At 54.6% G+C, this 22,721-nt stretch overlaps 10 protein-coding genes across 12 annotated transcripts; 6 read left to right on the forward strand and 4 right to left on the reverse strand.

The window, feature by feature from the left end:
• Positions 1-4: 4 nt before the first annotated feature.
• On the forward strand, positions 5-2,592 carry H310_01298 (hypothetical protein). Its single transcript, XM_008864366.1, has 8 exons — positions 5-872; positions 928-1,035; positions 1,086-1,190; positions 1,242-1,447; positions 1,504-1,693; positions 1,745-2,119; positions 2,172-2,270; positions 2,325-2,592. Exons 1-8 carry the CDS (start codon positions 78-80, stop codon positions 2,508-2,510), a joined length of 2,064 nt encoding a protein of 687 aa, XP_008862588.1. The 5' UTR covers positions 5-77; the 3' UTR covers positions 2,511-2,592.
• A 1,358-nt stretch (positions 2,593-3,950) lies between these two features.
• H310_01299 (hypothetical protein) lies at positions 3,951-6,342 on the forward strand. Its single transcript, XM_008864367.1, has 7 exons — positions 3,951-4,022; positions 4,082-4,243; positions 4,292-4,466; positions 4,510-4,776; positions 4,825-5,188; positions 5,239-5,300; positions 5,355-6,342. Coding segments are annotated over exons 1-7 (1,137 nt in total). The 5' UTR covers positions 3,951-4,020; the 3' UTR covers positions 5,460-6,342.
• H310_01300 (hypothetical protein) lies at positions 5,493-6,519 on the reverse strand. The gene has a single exon (XM_008864368.1). It carries the CDS (start codon positions 6,315-6,317, stop codon positions 5,508-5,510), a length of 810 nt encoding a protein of 269 aa, XP_008862590.1. The 5' UTR covers positions 6,318-6,519; the 3' UTR covers positions 5,493-5,507.
• A 2,693-nt stretch (positions 6,520-9,212) lies between these two features.
• On the forward strand, positions 9,213-10,717 carry H310_01301. 2 transcript variants are annotated; one of them, XM_008864370.1, is made up of 3 exons: positions 9,213-9,668; positions 9,717-9,979; positions 10,039-10,717. In XM_008864370.1, exons 1-3 carry the CDS (start codon positions 9,248-9,250, stop codon positions 10,594-10,596), a joined length of 1,242 nt encoding a protein of 413 aa, XP_008862592.1. In that variant the 5' UTR covers positions 9,213-9,247; the 3' UTR covers positions 10,597-10,717. The 2 variants fall into 2 exon arrangements, with proteins under 2 accessions (XP_008862592.1, XP_008862591.1); XM_008864369.1 differs by having other exon boundaries at positions 9,213-9,979.
• A 437-nt stretch (positions 10,718-11,154) lies between these two features.
• On the reverse strand, positions 11,155-13,451 carry H310_01302 (hypothetical protein). The gene is made up of 4 exons (XM_008864371.1): positions 12,537-13,451; positions 12,416-12,472; positions 12,211-12,363; positions 11,155-12,158 (listed from the first exon to the last, which is right to left on the reverse strand). The coding sequence occupies exons 1-4, from the start codon at positions 13,443-13,445 to the stop codon at positions 12,093-12,095; spliced, it is 1,185 nt and encodes a 394-aa protein (XP_008862593.1). The 5' UTR covers positions 13,446-13,451; the 3' UTR covers positions 11,155-12,092.
• H310_01303 (hypothetical protein) lies at positions 11,157-12,070 on the forward strand. The gene has a single exon (XM_008864372.1). It carries the CDS (start codon positions 11,168-11,170, stop codon positions 12,002-12,004), a length of 837 nt encoding a protein of 278 aa, XP_008862594.1. The 5' UTR covers positions 11,157-11,167; the 3' UTR covers positions 12,005-12,070.
• A 375-nt stretch (positions 13,452-13,826) lies between the features above and the next one.
• Positions 13,827-15,857, forward strand: H310_01304 (hypothetical protein; the record flags this gene model as incomplete). The annotated part of the gene is made up of 5 exons (XM_008864373.1): positions 13,827-14,249; positions 14,306-14,821; positions 14,876-15,057; positions 15,133-15,633; positions 15,686-15,857. 5 exons carry the CDS (start codon positions 13,827-13,829, stop codon positions 15,855-15,857), a joined length of 1,794 nt encoding a protein of 597 aa, XP_008862595.1.
• On the reverse strand, positions 15,844-16,667 carry H310_01305. Of its 2 annotated transcripts, XM_008864375.1 has the most exons (3): positions 16,471-16,667; positions 16,096-16,403; positions 15,844-16,044 (listed from the first exon to the last, which is right to left on the reverse strand). In XM_008864375.1, the coding sequence occupies exons 1-3, from the start codon at positions 16,575-16,577 to the stop codon at positions 15,887-15,889; spliced, it is 573 nt and encodes a 190-aa protein (XP_008862597.1). In that variant the 5' UTR covers positions 16,578-16,667; the 3' UTR covers positions 15,844-15,886. The 2 variants fall into 2 exon arrangements, with proteins under 2 accessions (XP_008862597.1, XP_008862596.1); XM_008864374.1 differs by having other exon boundaries at positions 16,096-16,667.
• A 249-nt stretch (positions 16,668-16,916) lies between these two features.
• Positions 16,917-22,361, forward strand: H310_01306 (hypothetical protein). The gene is made up of 6 exons (XM_008864376.1): positions 16,917-17,360; positions 17,416-17,763; positions 17,826-17,958; positions 18,007-18,187; positions 18,239-18,407; positions 18,455-22,361. Exons 1-6 carry the CDS (start codon positions 17,199-17,201, stop codon positions 18,509-18,511), a joined length of 1,050 nt encoding a protein of 349 aa, XP_008862598.1. The 5' UTR covers positions 16,917-17,198; the 3' UTR covers positions 18,512-22,361.
• On the reverse strand, positions 18,710-22,345 carry H310_01307 (hypothetical protein; the record flags this gene model as incomplete). Its single annotated transcript, XM_008864377.1, has 1 exon — positions 18,710-22,345. Exon 1 carries the CDS (start codon positions 21,893-21,895, stop codon positions 18,710-18,712), a length of 3,186 nt encoding a protein of 1,061 aa, XP_008862599.1. The 5' UTR covers positions 21,896-22,345.
• Positions 22,362-22,721: the final 360 nt, after the last annotated feature.

Here is a 22,721-nt window from a genome sequence, read left to right on the forward strand (position 1 = left end):
GGAAGGAATAGAAAAAATATTCGTGGACATTCCTCCACAATTTGATTTCTTTGGTGTGGTTGAGCACTACCGAGGCAATGATCACGGACATAGCGGCCCGATCTATGTTGCGTGTGGGGCTGTGGAAGCAAGCTTTTCACCGCCTTCCACACGCGTCGCAGAGAAGTTTCCATTCGTCAGGATTTGGACTCAATTCCGGCCTGCAAATGCCGGGCTCGATCATGCGACATCCTGCCGGTCCTCGCAGGAACTTCTTCAACCTCGCTGGACGCAACAACAAGAAGCAACTCAAGAAGATGGAACAAGAAGCGAATGCAAACCCTGAAGATGCAAGTCGACAAGTCAAGTTCTTGCAAGCCCTCAATAAGGACTACCCGGCACTAGTAGTGCGGCGCGTCGAAGAAGGTCGTTTTGCACTCTCCCAGGAAGCGTACCGGGAATACATCAAAGCCCTCGTGCGCACTAACCGGATGGACGCCACGGACACGAACCTTCTTCTCGCAAAAATGCAGTCGTCAGCTCCTGCATCGGCCATTGCCTCTTCAAATGCATCTGCTCTCGCGGCCAGTGGTGCTCCCATTGCGTCAACCATTGCTGGGTCGGCGGCACAGGGCCTCTCCCCCAATGAACCGATGTATGTCTCTATGGTGGACGGAGGATTCAAGAAGAATCTGTGGCGCACGGCGCGAGTGGTTGCACTTGGCTTCATGGTCATCTCAGCCTTGACTGCATTGATTGAAGAAAAGGGTCTCGGTGGCATTGGTGCAAAGTCGAAAGTCACTGCAGCAATTGGAAGCGACAAGAAGTTTGCGGACGTCAAGGGTGTGGACGAGGCTAAGGACGAATTGGACGAAATCGTGCAGTATCTCCGGGTACGTACTTACTCCTGCTCGAAGTGTCAAACCTCTCATGCAAAGTTCCTGTAAGGACCCAGATAAATTCACGCGGCTCGGAGGAAACTTACCAAAAGGCGTGCTCCTCATGGGACCTCCTGGTACAGGAAAGACTCTGCTAGCACGAGCCATCGCTGGCGAGGTACCGAATATTTAAAGTCCTTTAACATCATATTCTGCACCGTTGAGTAGGCAGGCGTACCCTTTTTCTACTCTTCCGGCGCAGAGTTTGAAGAAATGTATGTTGGTGTCGGGGCACGCCGCGTGCGCGATCTGTTTGATGCGGCAAAGAAGAAGGTACTTCAGCTATCACGTGTCCTCCTTCAGGACGACATGCGGGTTGCGTAGGCTCCATGCATTGTGTTTATCGACGAAATTGACGCCATTGGGGGGACCCGTCACTTGAAGGAGCAGTCCGCGCTCAAGATGACTCTGAACCAGCTTTTGGTTGAAATGGACGGGTTTGACCAAAACAAAGGCATCATTGTCATTGGGGCGACGAACTTCCCCGAAAGCCTCGACAATGCGCTGACCCGTCCTGGTCGGTTTGACAGGTATATATGTGGCATATTCAATGCTGGGCGTCAAGAATATCATTCGTACTGCTTAGGCATGTGACCGTTCCTCTGCCAGACATTGCCGGTCGAAAGGACATCTTGGAGCTGTACACGAGCAAAATCCCTTTGGGAAGCGACGTTGACTTGGACATTCTGGCCCGTGCCACGCCTGGAATGTCCGGTGCAGAGCTCTCCAATATGGTCAACGAAGCCACGTTGCGATCGTCGCTTCTCAACCAAACTGTACGTGTGTTTCATTGCTTCCAAATACGTGTCATGATGTCGATGTGAAAGGTCGTGGACATGGCTGCCTTTGAATTTGCCAAAGACAAGTTGCTTATGGGCGCCGAGCGAAAGTCGGCGATCATTTCGCCTGAATCCGCCCGCTTGACAGCGTACCATGAAGGTGGACACGCTCTGGTCGCTATCAATACCCCCGGTGCCCATCCCGTGTACAAAGCCACCATCATGCCTCGTGGTCAAGCATTGGGCATGGTGAGCCAACTCCCAGAAGGGGATCAGACCAGCATCACACGCAAACAATTGCTGGCGAGGCTGGACGTGTGCATGGGCGGCCGTGTAGCCGAGGAGATGATCTTTGGCAAGGACGAAATCACTGGTGGCGCTTCGTCCGATATCATGCAAGCCACACAGTTGGCGCGACAAATGGTCGGTGCCTCCACAATACATCGCGGTGAAAGTGTCTGATGTTTTCGTACAGGTGACGAAGTATGGCATGAGTGACGAAGTCGGCGTTGTGTTTCACGACTTGAAGGGCAATGACACGTCCGCTGCCACGCGCACATTGATCGACAACGAGGTATCACTATACCCCTCGCATGGTTCTCGATGTTTTACAAACGACCGCGTGTAGGTGCGCAAGTTGTGCGATGCGTCATACAAACGGGCGTCCGCCATCCTCCAGAAGAACCGCGCGGATTTGGAGACTTTAGCCAAGGCACTCTTGGAATACGAGACCCTCTCTGGACAAGAAATCAACGACATCTTGCGCGGGGTCAAACTCAACCGGTCCAAAGAAGTAAAGAAAGTCAAGCAGTAGAGATCTTCGTAGTAACATGGAGGGCGTTGACAGTTCCGGTTAAATATCCGTACGTTAAGCTCATTTTCAAATTTGCGCGCGAGAACATGAGCTCAGACAAGATGACGCAGGATCTCATCCGCACGTGAGTTCCTCCTACGCCTCGTTCCATTGCGACGTTGAGGAGGTTTATGATGCAAAATTCAGAGACTTACCCCGCTTCCTCGCGCAAGTGGCGCAACTACAACTGGTACACGAACAAGCGGTCCTTGCCCTACATCAACGAGACGAGAGAATCCAGTCCCTTGAGTTGAAGTTGTCAAGTCTTCAAAACGAATACCTCTCGGTAACTCTCGCGCAACCCACGCAATCGCAAGAGACAAAGTACATGCTATTGACGTGCCTCCAAGCCGTATCATTTGCTCTGGCAAACGGTCAGCCCTCGAATCCAACAACGCAAGTCCCTGTGTTGCATGCAGTCGACGAAATTGTGCAAGAGATGGTGAAATGAGCACTATGTGGGACGCTTGGTCATTGATTTCTGTAGCTGGATGGTGAAGTTGAGCAAAAGCTCCTTCACACTATCACTGCCACTTTGGGGAATACCCTCTACGACCCCAACATTCTTTCTCTTCCCCCAATCTTTGCAGCAGTCAAGAAAATCTGCATGAAGCTTGCCCTTGTCGTTGGTACTGCAGTTCGTCAGACTTATCACTTTGTGCATCATGCATGTCGAGCGTTAGCGATTGTTCCACATGCATTCCTGGACGAAGTCATCCCAGTGCTGTGCTTGATTGGGAAGAGGTATGCATGATCTCATGGTGGTGGGGCTAACATCGTACTATGCGTAGCTCCTGGGGAACGTCAATTCTATTGGAAAGTAATCTATCGCCACCGCTGCTTGCCATAATACAGTGCGGTATGCACCGTGAGCGCCCCGGATGCTTGGACTCACATCATTTGTCCAAGACACGTTGAAAACAGCTATTTCTGCCTCAACGTACCTCAAGCTCTTGACGCTTTTGTGCCACTTGCTACAAGCTTCATCTTTTTCCTCCATGAAGCATCAGTCCCAAGACACGACTTTTCGCATGTTCAAAATGTATGTGGTACTTCTCGATAGTAGTGATGACATTTGGCGTAGATTGACAAGCAACGGAGACCGTCGCGTCATTGAGTTGGTAATCTCGTTGATCGCTTGATAATCAAACCGTGATAATATCTGTTAGGCTCGCAAGATGCTGGAAGGTTATCGCCATGCGAATCTTTAACACTGTTCTTGCACTTATCGTTTCAAGTCTTCATGTCTTAACCCCGACCGAGTCGCTTCTGCACGAAAGTTTCACAACGGTTCATGCTCCAGAACTCGTGGGTTAGATGGAGATCTATCTTGCTTGGCCCTTCGACATCATCTGTTGCGATAAACGGCTTGTGGTTGGAACATCTATTTTTAGCCCTGCTGTGAACTCGCTCCAACGCAAGCCACAATTCGGCAGGGGCATCGCGGCACCAGCTCTGCTGAACGGATTCGATGTGAGTGTGGTCCATCAAACGTGCGGCGTACCGACTGCTGAGTCGTCTTGTGCGCATAGGTCAGACGAGGCCCGCCCGGTGGAGCCCACCGCTTCCCTTCCACCCCCGTCTATCGTGATATTGCAAAACCCATCCCCATGCAGCGATGCCATGAAGTCCCCTCGGGCTGTCGCGTATCCAGTCGCCTCCATCGATCGATACGGCTTCCTCCTTACAGACAAGTGAGGTTCTTTCTCTCGAAGCATTGGGTGCTCATCCTTCGATTCCAGGCGATTCTCTCCACGAGCGAACGATCGAGACAAGCCGAATGGCCATAGCACTGACACAGACACAGTCTGGCTTGAAAACCGAAGAACTCAAAAGTGGATTGCCATGACGGGTGGCGTCGAAATTGAAGACTGGGAACGTACTAAGCAAAAGCAGGCAGCAAAGCTCAAGTTACGAGTACTGAAGAGTTTGTCCCTTTGAGTGTTTCATCGCGATGTAGGTTCGAAAGGGCATCCCAGATGCAATTCGAGGCATCGCGTGGCCGCATTTGGCGGGCTCCAGCTTGATGATGAAAAATAATCCGTGCCTGTACCGCGACTTACTGGCGACCCCCCGCGCCCCGTGCGAAGACACGATCTCACGCGACATCGGCCGCACGTTTCCCAAACACCACTTATTCAAAGATTCGACATCACTAGGTCAAGGCGCTCTTATGAACGTCCTCCGCGCATACTCTGTGTACGACCCCAATGTCGGCTATTGCCAAGTATGACCTCATGGTTCGCTCAAAGGCGAGCTCTGATAAATTGAATAGGGCATGGGCTTTATTTCAGCGCTCTTCCTCAGCTACATGCCCGAAGAACAGACGTTCTGGCACGTCGTGGCGTGCCTGAACCAGAAGAAATACGGGATGGCAGACATATATCGTCCTGGCATGCCCCGCGTCATGGAGATCATGTGGATCTTTGAACAGTCCATGAAGTTGTATGTGCCCAAGCTGACGGACCACTTGGCCGCCGAGGGATTGCACCCTACCATGTATGCGACGCAGTGGTTTGTCACTTTGTACTCGTACTCGTTCCCGTTCGAATTCGTCACTCGGGTGTGGGACATCTACCTCCACGAGGGTTGGAAGATCGTGTATCGCGTCGCCGTCGCGCTGCTGAAAGTGTCCGAGAGTACGTGGAATTGTTCATTGCTCAGGTATCTTACTCGAAATCATGTTTAGAAGTGCTGCTGGGCGCCAAGTTTGAGAAAATCATGGAGTTTTTCCGAGACTTACCCACATCGGTACGTGCTCAACGTAGACTTTGCAATCACATTGTACTAATTAATTCGCCCCAGGTGGACACGACGGAAGTGCTCGCGGCTGCATTGGAGATTCCCATGACGACTCGCCAATTGCATGTTTGGCGAGAAGAGTACCAGTCTTCCCAGACACCCCAATGACTGAGAACGAATTAACGCACTCAAAACACATCATCCACGACAAACCAGTTACTTGGCAAATCGAGCCTTAAGTCGTGGGAGACCTACAAGGCCGCCGACAGCAACCACAATGAGCTGGACAGTCGTGGCCGTGTCGATAATGTCGCCCTTGGATTGCAACGCACTGAGAATCAACCCGGCCTTGCAGCTGAGAAAATTGTACGGTGTCAGGCCGATTGCGACGGACATGGCAAACTGCAACAATGGGATGTTGACGTGGGGCGACGACATATTCATAAACCAGTTGGGGGAAAAGGGGAAGATGCGCAAAAAGATCATGTACAAAGTCAAGTCGTCGCGGTGCGCGTCGATCATACCGCGCATTTGCTGAAGCCGCGTGGACAAGTACTTTTGCACGAGCTTCCCGCCAAACCGAGACGACAAGCCATACATGAAGCACGACCCCAATGTGTTGTAAAAGAGGCACAAGGGGAACCCCGCGAGGAGACCAAAAAGAGCCCCACCAAGGAGGTTCACAAATACGGTGCCAGGGATCGCCCATGATTGAAGGAACAGGTACAGCAGTCCATGCGCCACGAGAACACGGCCAGGGGAATGAGCCGTGATATCGCGAAGTTCCTGGCCTAGCTCCTTTGCCACATGCAGGGATGTGGGAAAGCGAATCTTGGCAGCGTCTTCAGGGTCGAGGTCGTGCAGGATGAGGTAGTAGATGGCCGTAGCCACAGAAACGAGGGACATGACGAAGATCACGACGAGGGACACGACATCGGGCGCAACTACGATGGCTTTCTTGCCATTGTCCTTGCATTCATCGTTACGAGCCGAGGGCTCGTTCGCCGCGGGGACCCGTTGGCGCATGTGGCTGCTGTATCTGCCTCACAAGATTTATTGCCTTCAACTTCGATCGTCGGAATCCGATTATCTCATCCGGATGACTCGAAAGCAAGCGCATCGAGAGAAGATTGAAACAGATCCTTGAGATGGGACGTCGCGCACACCCGCGCCTTCGTGCAACCCGCGTCGGCGGAACATGACCAACGCCCCGTACTATGCAGTTTGGTAATGGAAAAGCAGGCGGAGGATCTATCCCTGGGGTGTGCAGCACGAGTCACAAGTGGGATGAATTGCCATCGCCCATGCAGGTTCCACGCACCGCCATTTCTCCCGCACAAAAGTCGCGGGTGACTCTTAGCGCGTTTGCATTCGCGAGCAGCCACCCTGGCTCTTTATCGCATCATGCCGACGGAAACATGAACAAGTGTGAAGACGCACATACCCCTTGATTCCTTCCAGCATGGCCTTGTGAATTACAGCTTACTCAAGCGATGCCTCCAACTCGTCAACGAGAATAGATACATTGCGCATCGCCGCTTCGTCCACGCAGGAAGGCACAATGGTGTGCTCAGCCAACAAAGAATCGACCGCCAGCCACTTGGAGTTCCACAGACGCACAGCCGGGGAGCTCATGTTTTTCAGTCCACGTCCTGTCGAAGCTGCTGCGACCAACGAGTCGATCGTGGCGATCATATTGGAGTCTTTGGTCGATGGGCAGAGCGACAGAGCTGAGCGGAGGTGGGTGGCCAACGCCGCACGATGTAGTGGCTGCGATGCTGCAAGGAGTCCCAGAGTCGCCCACACCTTGACTGTTTTTTGGTCCAGACTGCTTGGCTCATTTCGCCTGTACAGGTCAATTCTTGACGTCGAATCATCGCCCAACACGACCTTGGTGGCCGTGGCTCGAATTGAATCGGTGTCGAGGGCAGTCGGCATGTTGAATCGAAGTACAGAGGAACTCGCCGGCAGGATGCCATGCCACGAATGTTGAGCATGTGCTGCATGCAATGGCAACGACTGTGTTTCCAGCTGCGCATTTTGTGACTGCTGCCCAAGGTGGACTTCATACCCCCTTGCCTCATCGCCTTTGGGCTCGCCCATCAATCCTCTACGACGAGAGGACACCACTTGGATGGATCGATACGGTGTCCATCCTTTGTCGAGTAATGTGCGCAACGCTTGCACCACGACAGTCAAAGGATAAGCGCTACCATCTCGGGACACTTCAGACGTGCCTACTCCCATCAGATCGTTAGGAAGGGCTAGATTGAACAGGGGCAGATCATGCCGACGTACTGAGCACGACTACGTCCTCTTTAGCGTGCTGCGTGCCTCTGACAAAAGCGTCAACGCGACGATGAGCCACCACACGATGGTAGCAGCGCCGTGTGACGCGCAACAGCGCATCGGATGTGCGAAGGTGGTGCAATATTTCGATTCCGGAAGTGCTGGATATGCGACCGACTGGAAATGTCAGACCTTGCCGAGCTTCGGCGGCAGCAAGGCTAAGCCGCGGTGCTCCGACCGCCGCTGTGTAGCCTGGCGTCAGGTCGAGTGGGCGTTCGAAAGTAGGGCAGATCGAGATGCCTTTGTGGGCATCAGGTGATCATTCTCGCATTGATGTGGTCGCGGCGTCATAGTCGTACCTTCTTTTGTGCTGTCGTCTGCTTGTGCGTAGAATAACAGCATGGCCATGTCGTACTCTTGTGCCAATGCAATAGTACGACAATTTTGAGCAGTTGAACGCAACGGGGTCAATGCGATCTTGCTTTCCAGTGTCGAGTTGGTCTGACCAGCCCAATCCTCAGGGATAAAGTGCACAACTCGTGTGAAGGCGTCGAGGTCTCTCGTACACCTGTCGAGGCGACTTGGAACGAGGACAGGGGTACATAGCACAGTGATCGGCTGCTGTGCGTCAACGAGACTGAATTCGAACGTTTGCGGTGTCAACTCGACACGTGTGATGACTGAAGTTGTCGAGGGAAGTCCATAGTGATGGAAGAGTTGTTCAGGCGGCATTGCACCGTCAGTCAAAGACACGGCTTGGTCGGATGTTACTTGGTCGATAACTGCACTGAGCAATTTCTCATGCCGGGTATACAAGTCATAGCGTGATGATCTACACACATGAATCGTATTGCAACATCATGGATCACCGATTCAACATCCTTACGGGTCGAACTCGGACGAGGGGCCGTTCCACGTCATACGAAGTTGAACAAGGAGTGCCCAGGCGAATAAAAGGCCCGACAGAGCCCGGTAGATCATGACGCGCCGGTCTCCCACGTTTTCTGCGCTCGTTGCGGTCGCATTACCATGAATGGATCCATACGTGGCGTCGGTCATCGTGCCGAATCTTTTTCACTCTTGAAAATCCACCCTCGTATGCGGATGCATCCGGATATTGAAGTGCACTTGCCCATTCACTTTCTTCCTCGAGGCATAGACGAAGGTCTGGCCGGTGCCAAGGCAAGATCGAGAAGACGGCGGTAGAGCTGTGGAATCTACAACAGCCTTAGCATAAATGCATCGCCGTTTAAACGAAGGCACTAGCGGTGGCATGTGAACATGCATCGGCGATTGATTGACCTCGGTTTATTGGCCACAACGACATGTGGCATTCGCGCGCTATGGGACATGCGCACACCCGCATGAATTGCCCCATGCTCACCACGTTGTTGGGCAGCACATCGAGATGAGCAACGTTGCGATCTGCAAATACGCCACCACGCGATGGAGGAACCTGCCCTCTCGACAGCTCTACTCTAAAGTAGAGTTTTCCGCTGTCGAGAAGGCGCCGTGTAACGATTACGCTTAGCCTCTGCACCTCTACGTGTGCGAATGAAGTGCTCAGAGTTGACCAACGTATGGTTTGGGATGAGTTTTAATGCATGCTTTACCGAAGCCAGCGAAGCTGCCATTCTTTATTGCATTGCGAGGCTGATCTGTGAGGCATGGCGTTTCTTTGGCGGTTCCTCGGTGAACTCTTCCACGTCATCGAACCCGTGCCCGCTGCAATATCTCGCAAGAGGCGTCCTACCGATGACACATTTGCAGCAACAGCAATTCCTCCATCACAGCCATCCTCAATTGGGTACAACGACTTCGTCAATGCAATTATCGACATAGACGCAGTCAAAGCCAGCTCGATTGGCAGCAACAGTGGATCGTCGCGCAGCTTCGATGATCCAAACGATCCGTTGACTCCGAGATACCAACTCTCCAATTCACAACAGTTCCAACACTCGGGTACCCAAGAGCAGACGTTGTCGTCCGTGGCACCACAGCGCATGTCGTCGCAGCGCAGCATCAAACCGCACCTCGCACCGCATTTGGCTGTGCCACCACCGCCACCATCTTCTCGACATGGAGGAGGTGGCCTCCCACGTTTGCGCGAAAGATTGACGGAACCTCCGCCCGTAGCCACGACAAAATCAACGTCGTCGAGACTTCGACAGAGCCAAAAGCCGCCTCCAGCGTCCATCCATCGCCGCAACTCCTCTTGGTTATTTGAATACCAAGACAATCCATCCACGTACGTTGACAGCTTTGGCGCACCGCCCAAGGCGAGCTGTCGCGCCCCCATGAGCAATCGCACTCGATTGAATACGATGGTGCCATCGACGGCCACCTCATCCACCCAAATGCACGATCAACCGCCACCCCAGTCTCTGTCACATCCGTCGGTACGTACTGGCCTTGAGACCAAACGGTATGACAAATGTGTGTGACTTTGGAGGCAAAGGGATCATTCGGGCCGCCCTCGCTCGAGCTTCGATTGCGACGATCGCCCCAGCGCATGCGGAATCATGCGTTGAATATTGCCAAAGAAATGAGCGGCCGAAACAGCGCCGATAGCGGACGATTCAGCACGAGCTCCCTCCTGAGTCCTCTGGCGGCCACAAGCAATCGTACGAGTCCAAAAAGGCCAGAATCATCGACGACGCGCCGACCTGTCGCCCGTCGGTTGTCGTCGTCAGAGTACTTGGCCCGGCACGCGTCAAGCGACTTTATGACTGTGCATCAGCCCGAATGTACCATGACGAGTCAGACATATGCACCGCGACCGCCGCCGACAGTGTCGAACGTACTGAGTAATGACATGCTGAGCCAGTTTCAGGCCATTCGAACGCGAAGCGACTTTGTTCTCGCGGGACTGCCGCGAAAACCGTCCATGAACTTGAGTGAGCGACTCCATGAAGCAGCGCGTCGAATTCCGCAAGAAACGTTGCTGCCAACGTGTCGGAAAATCACGCGAACCAACACCCCGAAGACGACCAAGCGAGTTCGTTTCACAGATTAGAGTAGACGGACGTCCCCACACACTGCCATCGTCTCGACGACGTAGCTGAACGATCCAAGATGCAGCATAACGTATGCGAAGATGAGTTTGCTGGGTGGATAGAGCCTTACGCTAGCATTGCATCGTCTTGACGCTGTGCCGACCTGCCAACACCACGTCACAAGCCCTCTCTCTCTATGTATACAACACCTGGACATGGCACAACACCACACGATTTTGAAACCAATGCTGAACCTGCGCTTCACCACAGCAAGTCTCCATGTGAACACTGTGTTGACTTCCTAACGAGAACACGTTTGAACTTCAAGCAGTGTGGCATCGATCAGATCAAGACGCCGCTGCTGCGACGGTGGCAAACTCTTCCCTCCAGTGTATTTAACGCGCTCTCCCTCCAGCCGCTCTGTCTAGTGGCTGCTTTGTGCAAGACCCAGCTCAGAGACGCCAGCATTTGCATGATACGCCACTTGTCGGTCGCGAGGAGACGAGATATCCGGATATGTATCCGGAATGCCACGCCGCTGCAACTTGACGTGTGGTTGGCCAGTGCACCACTTCTGAATCGTCGATTGTCATGCAACATCTCCGTTCTGCTGTTGTTCGTGCCGCGTGCACTCAACTCCGCCGCCCCGTCGCAGCGACGGCTGTCCGCGCGTTTCCCCAAGCCTCGCAAACCTTGGTGCAACCTGCCATGAACGTGCGCTTCGCGTCGTCTCGCCGTGCCCCTGTGGTGAGCAACGGTGACGATGAGGAAGACGACGACTTTGACTACAACGACTACTTTGGCGACGACGAAGACGAGGACAAGGTCAAGTACCCTGCCCCCAAGGCGTTCATTGGCAAGCCCGCTCCTGCCTTCACGGCCCCTGCCGTTGTCCGCGGTGACATTAGCGAAATCTCGCTCTCTGACTACCTCGGCAAGTACGTCGTGTTGTTCTTCTACCCCAAGGACTTCACCTACGTGTGCCCGACGGAAATCATTGCGTTCAACGACCGCGCCAAGGAATTCGAAGAATTGGGCGCTCAATTGATCGCGGCGTCCACGGACACCCCGGAAGTCCACTTGGCGTGGACCCGCACTCCCCGCAACGTGGGTGGTTTGGGCAAGATGAAGATCCCCATCGTGGCCGACGTGACCAAGGTGATCTCTGCCAAGTATGGCACGTTGGGCGAAGCCAACGGCTTCCCCTACCGCGGCTTGTTTGTCATCGACGGTGAAGGTATCTTGCAAAGCTACACGATCAACAACAACCCCGTTGGCCGCAGCGTCGACGAAGCGTTGCGCTTGGTCAAGGCGTTCAAATTCGTGGAAGAACACGGCGAAGTGTGCCCTGCCAACTGGCAGCCCGGTGAGGCCACGATCGTCACCAACCCCAAGGACTCGCAAGAGTACTTCAAGAACGTCAAGTAAACAAACTTACCGTTGTTTGCATCACGTTTGAGTTATCTAAATGACAATCGGGTGCTTTACGTTGAAGGACGGCATGGGGACGACCAGCTTAACGAATTGGCGCAAAATCGTCGCGGTAGAACGATGCACACGGATATCGCAGCACGCGCTGGTACTAGCCCCACATGCCACCATGAGCCACGATGACATTGTTCGTGTGGACTTACACAGAGTGACGCGACAACCATGAGAACAAATCCGACGACTTCGAGCCAACTGGATGCTGTCCACGGCTCGCCCATCGTGGTGGTCCCACTGACGGAGCTGCACCCGTAGTACAGAAACAGGCCGATGACCCACACGCCCAGTCCTCGGCCATTCTACTCGTTATCTAGTCAACGACGACACGTGGGCATAGCTGGCAGTGTGTACCTCGATCATGCTGCGAACGATTGAGTTCATGTGCTTGGTGACCCAGTTCGCCGCAACCTGCCGTCGGATCGCACGTTAGAAGGATCGAGATAGCGAGAAAGACAGCGAGCGAAGCACGTACGTTATAAGTTGCAATGGAAAGCACGTACACTAGAACGAACCAGAACAGAGTCGGCGATTGCTGTAACTTGGCCCACGTGTCGACGAAGTCCTCATGCCACAATGAGGCCATGGCGGATGTCCCAGGCTCCGTCCATGCGAGAAACGGCGCCAACGGCACAAAAAGAACCAGCCCCCACAGGCCTTCCATGCCGGCCTGGAGGATTGGACTCACGTGTAATGTCGTCATGAAGTACTCTTCGAGCACAATGTTGACCGCGTACAGTAGCCTCGACAGCAGAATCAAGACCATCCCTAGCAGCGTGTGCCAGGCATCGATAGAGGTGGTCGACGACGGATGCGACGGCCCGGCCATGGACACAAGCACGAGGGCAAACACGACCAGCGCCAGGCTCACGTAGTTGTACATGAACAAGCGGACTTTCATAAACTTCACTGAAATGAACGCACTGAAGACGAGCATGGACCCACCGCTCATTTGGTACACCGACGCGGGGATCCACAGCAATCCCACGAACGAAAAGATGCTTTGTACGAGGTCTAGAGCAGCCGGAACGACGGTTGCCATGAGTGTTCGCGTCGATGGCCATTCGGGGACTGTCACAAACAGTTTGTGCGTGTGCGACGGCAAAGGTGTCTCCAAGTACGCTCGATGAAGCAGCTTCTTGCGCACGACAAGGTAGACCAAACATAATGTCATGCCGAGCTTCACTTGCATGACCCCGAACCACGGCTTGTGGAATGGACATGTTAACGAGGCCAATCCATCGTCCGACACGCACGCTTCGGTGCCTTGAGCAACCATGTCAAACTGCATTTTCATGAGAATAGTGTTCATCGACCCAGCCATCAGCGTGAAAAGTGCGATCAAGTTGCCGCCACATGCGCCGCTGCCATGATGATTCGTCATGGCGATGACAATTCGAAAATATATTGTGCGCGATCGCGGTCGCCATGTGTAGATCATCCGGATACGACTCCAAGGGTCACTTGACTATACTCATATTTGTATACATCTGGTCGTAAGATTCAATTTCCGGATACCGTCGCATACCCAAAACTTCAACAGGGGCCTCGCCTCGCCAATGCGCAGTACTGCGATTGCCTCAGCATGCAGCGGCACGGCTTGTGTGCAAGGGCGACAAGAGGAATATTCTCATGATAGTAGGTCGCGGATCACCCTCACTCTGGCCTGGAGCCGAAGAAATAGCAGCGATCACATTCGTTATTCACCATCAGACGTCCAATGTGTGAATCATCCGGATACGTATGAAAGATTGCAATAACGATCATGAACGAATCCTTGCACGTCCATGATCACGTGCATGGGATGGCATCGCTTGTCCGGTCGAGCTTTGGGCCGATGGGGGCGGAAAAGCTGCTCTTCTGTCCACCAGAGCCGCCGATTCTGACGTCCTCAGGATACACGATACTCCATTACGCCGACATGACCAAGTCACACACTGCCCATCCGATGAAGACGTATCTCATGCAAAAAGTTCGTGCTGTATACAGCGACATGGGCGACGGTGTCGTTCAGTACTTGCTCCTTCTTGACCTCGTCTTGCAACGGATTGAACCATCGCGCGTGTGGTCGGCGACATTTGCTGCTGCCAAGACTGCGATCGCGCCAGCATTCTACGCAACGTTCGATGGCTTGTCGATCCGAACTACTGTTACGTTTGACAGCCACACGCGACAACCTTCGCCTTCGGTACGTTTTAGGCATGCTTGGATGCACGTCCTCACTCCAGCGTGATCTTTTTGCAGCTCGTCGCCGCCACCAGGGCCATTGTAACAACCTCTCTCGCAGGCCTCTTCAACTCCACCTCAACTGCCTATCTTGCGGACTTGACGGTGGACTGGGTGTTCAAATCAGTGATCGCTTCCATCAACCACGCGCTTCCAGCGACTCCAGCTGCCTTGTATGTCTACCTGGAACATATTCTGCGACACGCGAATGACTCTTTGCTGTCGCTCCCGTTTGCAGCGCTGGATGCGTCCCGCATCACACGTAGACACGAGTACCTCCTTCGGCTCGCTTCGCATACCAATGTCACCCTTCGCGACGAGAAGCTGTCGTCCGGTCAGCGCATCGTCCTCTTTGTTGGCAGCTTGGAGCAGCTGGGCTCCGACGCGAGCAGCGTCGAGTTGCAAGTGTTGTCAGCGCAGTCGTACCTGTCGTCGATTCAGTTTTGTGCCCAACGTGTGGCGGAATTTTTGACAGCGTTGAAGGTGCACCACCACGTGAACCTACTTCTCTGCACCGAGTGCACACCCGATCACGTAATTTCGCAGAGCAATCCATGCCACAAATGATGAAACTTGAAATTGCAATAGGTCGTTGCAAGTTGCCGCCATCTTGGCATTGTCTGCATTCCGTTTGTCGACAAAGCTGACATGCATGCTTTGGCCTCTCGCACGGGGATTTCGTGGTTCACGAGTGTGTTTGAGCCGATCAACGAGTCTCTCCACGTCGCCATCAACACAGCTCCTCTGCGCTGCATTCGCGCGGGCGGCGCGTCCTTCCTGGTCTTGGATGCCCTTGCATGCACTCCACTCATCGCAGAGTCCGTCGCAGACCTCACGGATTCAAGGCGTATGATAGTGCCCCAGGTCTTGCTCCGAGCCCAGTCCAAGGGACTGTGCAAACAGTACTACTACGCTATCAAGAAAGGGCTTCGCGTCCTGCGGTTTTGGTGCAGTAGCTCCGCCGCTTCCTCTTCCATGACGACACAAAATGCACACTTGCAGGGAGCTTGCCATTGCTTGACCAGCCTTGGAGGAGCCCAAGCCGCTGAGGTCGCGTTTGCCCACACATTAATGCAAGCGACTTCGACTACGTCGACCATCCCGATGGAGGCCCGAGTGCTGCTGGCGCAAGCACTTGTTGGCGTACACAATCTGCTTCGAGACAACTTGTCCGCGACAGGAGCCCTGCCGCAGTCCACAATACATCCCCTCCTCATGCACCGAGTCGACGTTTCCACGTGCGAAGGCAATCATTCATTTGAGCAAAAACCAGCGACGTCGGTCGACAACGAATTCAAAGGAGTCGTGCTTGATGTGACCGCCAAAATACGCACCCTTGCAGGACAGTACGTGAACTTGCGCGAGATGGCGGCAAGCATTAACGTTTTGTCGATATAGGGTCGACGGATGCCAGGTGAAGGAAGCGCGACCTGACGACTTTGGCATCGTTCATCCGTTGAACCATTGCTGCCGATTGCTGGAGCATGTCCTGGGAACGCTGGAGGAGGTGTGCCGCCTCGATGGGCATTTTCTCCGAGCGCCAAAGCAGACCAAAACCGATGACACGTGAGGTCTCGTGTGAGGAGTAGTACAGCAGTGTTATGCCGTTAAAGTCAGGTAATATGCGTCTAACGACTGATGCCATTCGACGGAGTCGCGTCCAGTCGACGAGGTCTGGGCAGGCAGCTCATAGATCGGAGACAGAAACACAATGGAGGGAAGGAAAGGGCGAAGACCGACAGTGACATCTTGCTTGCCTAGACATGACAGCGTCAGCACGGAATAGCATTAAGACAAAAAAAGTCGACCTTCAATATGCACGACGGGCTCAATTTGTCGGACGAGTGCAATATTTCCGGCGGACGATGAGCAGAAGAGGATCTTGTGGACCTGTAAGCCCATCTGCGTCGTCGGGTTCCATGCAAACTGTGGAATTTGACCTATGGCTTGGAGAATGTCGCGCTTGTGTTCTTCGTTCTGGACGCGGAACAACAAGAACACGTCCGAGACTGCAATCAAGTCGACCACGGTTGCAACGGCGGCTTCATTGAAAGCAGGAGGAGAGGCGTGGTCAAGAAGTAGATTTCCTGACATGGTAATCGGTCGTACGCCCGCTCTGAGGGGTAAATGAACATGCATTTTCTTCTGTGCGGGCGTCAGCGTGTCGGATTGAATCAACTTACAATGTCCTGCACGCGCCGTTGCCGACGGATCCACAGGCGTTTGTCTGTTGAACGCGCCCTGCATTCCATTCGGCTGATTGGCATGCTGTGACCGCGACAACATCCATGCCGAAAGCGCCAGCACGAGCGCCACTAGGACGAGGGACACCCAGTCGTCCGCCATGGCTGCGAGAACTTGGGGACGAGAGATGATCACCGACAGTATGAATCCGAAAGAAAATTTCTCATCCGGATAACGAAACAACTTACACTAAATGCAAACGAGACGTGAAACCCCCTGGACAACTGCACTCCATAGCAACATTAGTTAAAGCATCCCGGCCGTGCTACCATCACCCAGTCACGACGCAGGCCCTCTGGACTGCCGGCGTCGATGTCCTTTGTCTTCATGTGAATGAGCACAACCTTTGTAAAATCCATGGTTATGTGGTTGACAACAGACAGAATCAGACAGAGGGAGATTTTAGCCTAGGCTTCAGACGCGCCCAGGACGTTCGCAGCTGAAAGACGATGCTCATTGACGATGGAGTCGGCGCTCCTTAACATTAAGTCGCTTGGAAGTGCTGTCGTGGAGCTGGTCGACGGATGAAGGCCTCGACTCTCCGAGAAACTCACTCTTGTTTGGGCTGGCTTTCATGACCAACATTCCGCTTATCCGGATGCATCCGCAGCGACATGCGTAGTAGAATCGCTTCCGACAACAAACGGCCGCGATCGACGCAACCTCCATGTGGAAGACGATCCTTGGCAGCGGCAAGTCAGGCCCGGTGGCGTCCTCCTTGGAGCAAGAGATGCAGAACGATATGCAAACGTGGTGGCAGCCCCTGGATGCTTTGGCGGAACACCCCACGATTCGCCACCACCCTGCTGTCCAAGCGTTTCTGCGCCAGGTACGTAGGTTTCTACAACCAAACTTTCGGAGTTGCTGAAGCGATGGAGGTATAGTGCGCACATACGGAAGCGGACAAGGACGGCCGCGAGTATTTTGGAATTCGGGAAAGCGTGGAAGGGGCGCCTTGGTTTGAGGCTGCTCTGACGGAGCAGACTGCCGCGACCAAGAAGAAGAACAGATACCGCGACGTCCTACCGTTCGAAAAGACTCGAGTACGTCTCCGCACGCCGCAGTCGTCCAACCCAGCTGGCGACTACATCAACGCCAACTACATCTTGAATGACCAATACATTGCATGCTGCGCGCCACCGCCTTCCGCCATCGAGGACTTTTGGTCGATGGTGTGGCACGACAACGTCCACGTGATTCTCATGCTAACCAACTTTATCGAGCGAGAAATGGTACCTGACGCCTCCCTTCGCAATGTCGCGCGGCCGATGCATGCTCAACGTGTGCGCCATAGCTCAAAGCAGACATGTACTGGGTGCCCAAGGGCCGCGTCGTTGACGTCGGCGTCTTCACGATCGAGCTGAAGGACGAAGAGGTGTCGTCGCGTGGATATACACTTCGAACGATCGAGCTTCGACAACCATCCAGTGCGTTCCTCGCCTGATCACGATTGCATCTGACATGTACTTGGCAAGCCAACGAATCGAGGCTAGTATACCACGTCCAATTGACGTCGTGGCCCGACCACGGCGTTCTCCAGGACTTTGCCGTGATCAAGCCACTGCTCTGCTTGGTCCATGGTTTGAACGCCCGAAACGAACGCACCAGGAGCGAGGCCATCGCACCCCCCTCGCGACCCATCGTCGTCCACTGCAGGTACCCCCGTCACTTGCCTGCTATCGGTCGTTCTGGACGTGATGTCGTTAGCGCTGGCATTGGTCGTTCCGGCACGTTCATCGCTATCGACATCATCCTGCAGCAGCTGCGCGCGCTGCCGCTGGCAACGGCCACCGAGGAGCAGGTGCAAGCCGCGCTGAACGTTCGCGCGATTGTCCATCGCATTCGGTGCCAGCGACCGGGCATGGTGCAGACGACCGTAAGTGCTGGGAGCGATACATTGCCGTGACTTGTGGTTTGCGGTAGGACCAATATCAAATGATATACCAGTATATCCGAGCCGTACTGGCCGGGCAGAGTTAGGCAACCCCGTAGAAGGTGCACGCGATCGCACGCTCGAGTAGGTCGATGCAAGCATCTCTGCGCTTGCCATCCCGCTGCTGCGCCCAAAGGCAGGGCGGGACTGCGCACGTTGTGCGATCAGCGGACGTCGCCCCAGACACTTGCGCATTGGACTTTAAAATATACCAAAATTACTCTAGCTGCGCCGCCAACGACTCTTTAGCGGTCCAGCAGCGGGTAGTACGCTCCGCTGTAATCTGTCAGCATATCGACGTCAACGGTGCGGTCGGACGCATGACGTCCCCAAACCACCAGCACAACCCCTAGGACGAGTAGCACGCACGCAGCAATCGACGTTGATACGGACATGACGACGTCGGGCTGGCCGTGCATGGCTAGGAGGTCCGCATTGCCCGTGTAATTCGCAAGGGCGTCCTCTGGCACGACACATCGCAGCACGTCTTCTTCTTCACGAAGGGCAACTGCATTGCCAAACACAGACTGGCACTGCGCTGGGCCACAGGTAGTGCAGCACGTTTTCTTCGGAACGGCAACCACCGTCTCCGATGACGCAGACACAAACACGGTGCGCCCCCCACACACGTCGAACGGCGCGGGAGTGCCCACCGCCGCACACTTGTCTGAACACGCCCCAAACGGACAGTCCCAGTCGGGCTTGTCGCAGTTTTTGATTGTAAATGTCTTGGTGGCCGGGAGCGCGAGCGTCCGGTTCGTGTACGTGCTGGCGTACGAGAACGTGCATGTGACGGCGAAAGTTGTGTCGGCGCGCGTCGTCGGCATCGTTTGCATTTGAAAACTAAACCGGCGAAGGATGGATGTATTCCGCGAGATGGACGCGAAGAGGAGCACGGGCGCCAACGTGGTTGCATATTGCACGTCACAGGCGACCCCTGTGGACATCCACGGCAGCAATCGCGTCTGGTTCACGACGAGGCCAGCGAGGGGATTGAAGTCAAAGGTGAGTTCGGCAAAGTCGCTCTGCATGTAGTTGCACAGCCCGCCCGTGGCCGTGGAGTCAAGGCGGCTCGACGATTGATACCACATCCCATCAAAGTCTTCGTTCACGGCGATCGGTTGATGCAGATGCTGGTACACATGGAATCCAAATTTTTTGACGAGACCGCACTGCGACCAAGCTTCGAGGGCCACGACCGAGTGCTCGGCGTGGAATCCAACCGCCGCCTTGTCGTCAAAGCTGCGCCAGTCGCTGCCATCGACGCGGAAGCGCCAGAACACGTACCGCTTGTCCTCGACGAGAACCGTCCGATCGTTCAACGCGCTGGACACAGTAAAGAGGTCGTGGAGCGGCGCGACGTGGCCGCATTTGCCTTGGTCCGTGCGGCCAAAGGCCGAACATTCGAGCTGCAAATGAATCTCGGTCTCGCTCTGGTACCCCTTGGTTGGAAACTCGTGTGCAATAAGCTCTTTCGTTGCCACTTCGTATTCGGGTTTGATCGCGGCGGACGCGACAAAGAATGTCGACCCGAGCCCAACTAGACATTGTTCCGTCACGCAGCCGGGGTCGGTGCCACTGCACACCTTTGCAGGCGGCGTCGAGTTGCCGCACTGATAGTTGTGCCAAAACTCTTTGAGCTTTGTCTGCAACTTGCAACACCTCGTGCACAGCCCAGGCGGCACGGGCATTGCAACGTTGAGCAAGGCCAAGTCGCCCCCAAACGGAGATTGCTGCAGCCGCGCCACGACGTTTGGTTTGACTTTGTCGGTGAAGCACGTCTGCCCGCGATCAAAGTTTGCGTCGTCTACATATGCGTCCTCGAACATGGCGCGACGAGAGAAGCGCTTGTCGTCGCACCGACCGCCGCTGCTGCCCCCGCACACGTCGTTGACAACGTTCTTCTCAGTCGAGTACGCCACGTGCGATTCGAGGATCGCTTGCGCGGCAGCGATGTTTTTTGGTGAATACTCTGCAACCGCAGTGGGCTTGATGACCGCCGTGGAGTCCAAGCACGAGGTTTGGTCGCACATGGGCTTGGGGCACTGGGCATTGCTGACAGGACGAAATTTGTCCACAACTGCAACACACACTTCGCAGTCAGCGGCGGTGCGGTACCCCTTGGCCGTCATCTTGATGGCGTACACGCCAGGACTTGACAGGGCAATGTCGTTTGTAATTGTGTCGCGATGCGTGACAAAGTACCTCCAAGCAAAGTGCTGCGACGATTCCATGGGGGATTTCACGCCGCTGGAGCTGCCGGCCACTTGAGCCACCGACACTTGAATCCATGGCGAACCGTCCGTGATATTGGCCATGTTGACGTCGCCGTCGTTCGTACGCGCCTCCGACACGTAGTTGCTCCGAGGGTATGGGATGCGAGGGATCGTTTGGGGATACAAGCGCGAGATGCGGCACGAGTTGGCATTGCTGCGGCCATCGCTGGCCCGCGTGATGTCGAACGAATACTTGCGACCGCTCCAGTAGCACGCGCAGTTCTCCTTGGGGGTTGGTACGCACACGCGCTGTGAATTGACGGTCGATTCTTCGTACCCACTGGGACACTGGCAAAAGCACTGCCGAGCACCCACTTGGTCAACGTACACGACGGGGACGCCGTTCGGGAGTGCGTTGGCGCAGTGGAAACTCTGCACTGCTTTGAACGGATTGTGTGCTAGCAGGTCGGTGTCCTGTGCGAGGAACGTCGAGTCGTCTGCGAACGCAGCGTAGCTCGTTTTGCACTTCAGCCCCACAACTCCAGGCGGGCACACGAAGAAGTTGAAGACGGTGCGGACGCGACGCTCTTCCTCATAGGCCAAAACGACATCGTGCGAGATCTTGTCGCTGAACAAGCTCACGACAGCCGCGGGGCGCACTGTCGCTTTCAACCCGAGCTCGGCCATGGAGCAGTACACGTTGCCAAACGGCGTAAAGTACCTTGCCATCTCCGCGGTCGAAAGCGACGACGAACGTGTGGCGGCACTTCGCGGGCCTTCCGTGCACGCCGTAAGGAGAACAGTGGAGAACGTAACGTCGCACGCCCTGCCGCCTGTGAGGAATTTTCGCTCCGCCGTCGCGAGCTTTTGAACCCAGTCGGCAAACAGGAGAATCGTGGACGTATCGAGGCACTTGGACAGGGCAAAGAGGACGTGGATGGTACATGGTCCGTCGACGACGGGAAACTGGTTGCATCGTGGGGCAACGAGGGCTGTGAGCGCAGGTGTAGACGAGGTGTCGAGGAAGCCTGAGCCGCCTCGGCCATCCACGTCCATCGTGATCACCTCGGACGGCGCTTGCGAGTACATTGCTCGCCATGGTGTGTCGGCCTGTTGGTCTTCCATGTGGAGCGCGATTTCGTTGTTGAATTGCACATAGGCGATCGAAATGACGGCAGCGTTGACGAGGAGAAGCAGTCGACTGGCTCCAATCATGTGTGCCAAGCACGTCGCGAATGGAACTGTGTGCTATCCGAGCGCTGTCATCCCATCCTTGCTCGTGTTGCGCCTGCTATTCCAATCGAGCAGACGTCTTCGAGCAACCATTGTCATTCGATTTCGATCAAATCTCAATCGAATATGTTGGCTGAGGTTGTCGTCCTCGTCGCATTGCTTTCGGTGAAGCCACCGTTGCTGGGTGGATTCTGAAGTTGCTCGGTCGCAGTCGCGTCAAGCCCCGGCTTCGACACCTCGTCAAGATCCTCGAGATCTTGAATGGAGTTGTGACACATACAACCGGCTTCGTGGCTAAACCGTCAATCGTTACCAACCCCACATCCTCACCCAGGCCATCTCCCCCACGCTCCTCGATACAAGACACAAGCCGGGGCAAAGTCTCCCACGGGAGGACAGGCTAGCCGTCGAGGAATAACGTATCTGGTAGAATGGGAAATCCACGGCATGGTTGCCGAAATCCAACATTCCATGTTATAATATAACATGGAAGATTGGTGAGCAATATAACAGTTATATTGAAGAACCTTGATATAGGAACACACATGCGGTACGGGCTGATACAAGAACATATGTGCTCCACCCAATCAGAGGCATGCACCTAATTTCCACCACACAGCGAATTTTGAAAGGCGATGTGCGGCGGCGACGACCCCGCGGACGTTTTCGAGGTCGTTCTGCTGGAGCATGGGCAGAGCGCTTGATACTGACGTCCTAAATGAACAACACCCTCGAGTGCATCTCGAGGGCTGGCCCTCTCAGGTTTTTTATCACTAGTATTGTGAAATCAAAAGTATAAGAGGCCACA

The sequence above is a fragment of the Aphanomyces invadans genome (genome assembly GCF_000520115.1).
Source record: "Aphanomyces invadans strain NJM9701 unplaced genomic scaffold supercont1.2, whole genome shotgun sequence".
Classification (NCBI taxonomy): domain Eukaryota; phylum Oomycota; class Saprolegniomycetes; order Saprolegniales; family Verrucalvaceae; genus Aphanomyces; species Aphanomyces invadans.

Excerpts from the sequence above, each read along its gene's own strand:
- H310_01305 (XM_008864374.1), bottom strand. The coding sequence starts at position 16,633 with ATGGCGGACGACTGGGTGTCCCTCGTCCTAGTGGCGCTCGTGCTGGCG. Across the intron at positions 16,045-16,095 it reads GCCCGTCGTGCATATTGAAG|GCAAGCAAGATGTCACTGTC; the intron begins GTCGACTTTTTT and ends TGTCATGTCTAG.
- H310_01299 (XM_008864367.1), top strand. Across the intron at positions 4,777-4,824 it reads CCAATGTCGGCTATTGCCAA|GGCATGGGCTTTATTTCAGC; the intron begins GTATGACCTCAT and ends TAAATTGAATAG. Across the intron at positions 5,189-5,238 it reads GCTGCTGAAAGTGTCCGAGA|AAGTGCTGCTGGGCGCCAAG; the intron begins GTACGTGGAATT and ends AATCATGTTTAG.
- H310_01306 (XM_008864376.1), top strand. The coding sequence starts at position 17,199 with ATGTGGAAGACGATCCTTGGCAGCGGCAAGTCAGGCCCGGTGGCGTCC. Across the intron at positions 17,959-18,006 it reads CGAGCTTCGACAACCATCCA|CCAACGAATCGAGGCTAGTA; the intron begins GTGCGTTCCTCG and ends GTACTTGGCAAG. Across the intron at positions 18,408-18,454 it reads CGGGCATGGTGCAGACGACC|GACCAATATCAAATGATATA; the intron begins GTAAGTGCTGGG and ends GGTTTGCGGTAG.
- H310_01301 (XM_008864369.1), top strand. The coding sequence starts at position 9,248 with ATGGCGTTTCTTTGGCGGTTCCTCGGTGAACTCTTCCACGTCATCGAA. Across the intron at positions 9,980-10,038 it reads AGTCTCTGTCACATCCGTCG|GGATCATTCGGGCCGCCCTC; the intron begins GTACGTACTGGC and ends TTGGAGGCAAAG.
- H310_01300 (XM_008864368.1), bottom strand. The coding sequence starts at position 6,317 with ATGCGCCAACGGGTCCCCGCGGCGAACGAGCCCTCGGCTCGTAACGAT.
- H310_01303 (XM_008864372.1), top strand. The coding sequence starts at position 11,168 with ATGCAACATCTCCGTTCTGCTGTTGTTCGTGCCGCGTGCACTCAACTC.
- H310_01302 (XM_008864371.1), bottom strand. The coding sequence starts at position 13,445 with ATGACGAATCATCATGGCAGCGGCGCATGTGGCGGCAACTTGATCGCA. Across the intron at positions 12,473-12,536 it reads TTTCCATTGCAACTTATAAC|GTTGCGGCGAACTGGGTCAC; the intron begins GTACGTGCTTCG and ends ATCCGACGGCAG. Across the intron at positions 12,364-12,415 it reads TCGTTCGCAGCATGATCGAG|AATGGCCGAGGACTGGGCGT; the intron begins GTACACACTGCC and ends GATAACGAGTAG.
- H310_01298 (XM_008864366.1), top strand. The coding sequence starts at position 78 with ATGATCACGGACATAGCGGCCCGATCTATGTTGCGTGTGGGGCTGTGG. Across the intron at positions 1,191-1,241 it reads TTGATGCGGCAAAGAAGAAG|GCTCCATGCATTGTGTTTAT; the intron begins GTACTTCAGCTA and ends CGGGTTGCGTAG. Across the intron at positions 2,271-2,324 it reads GCACATTGATCGACAACGAG|GTGCGCAAGTTGTGCGATGC; the intron begins GTATCACTATAC and ends GACCGCGTGTAG.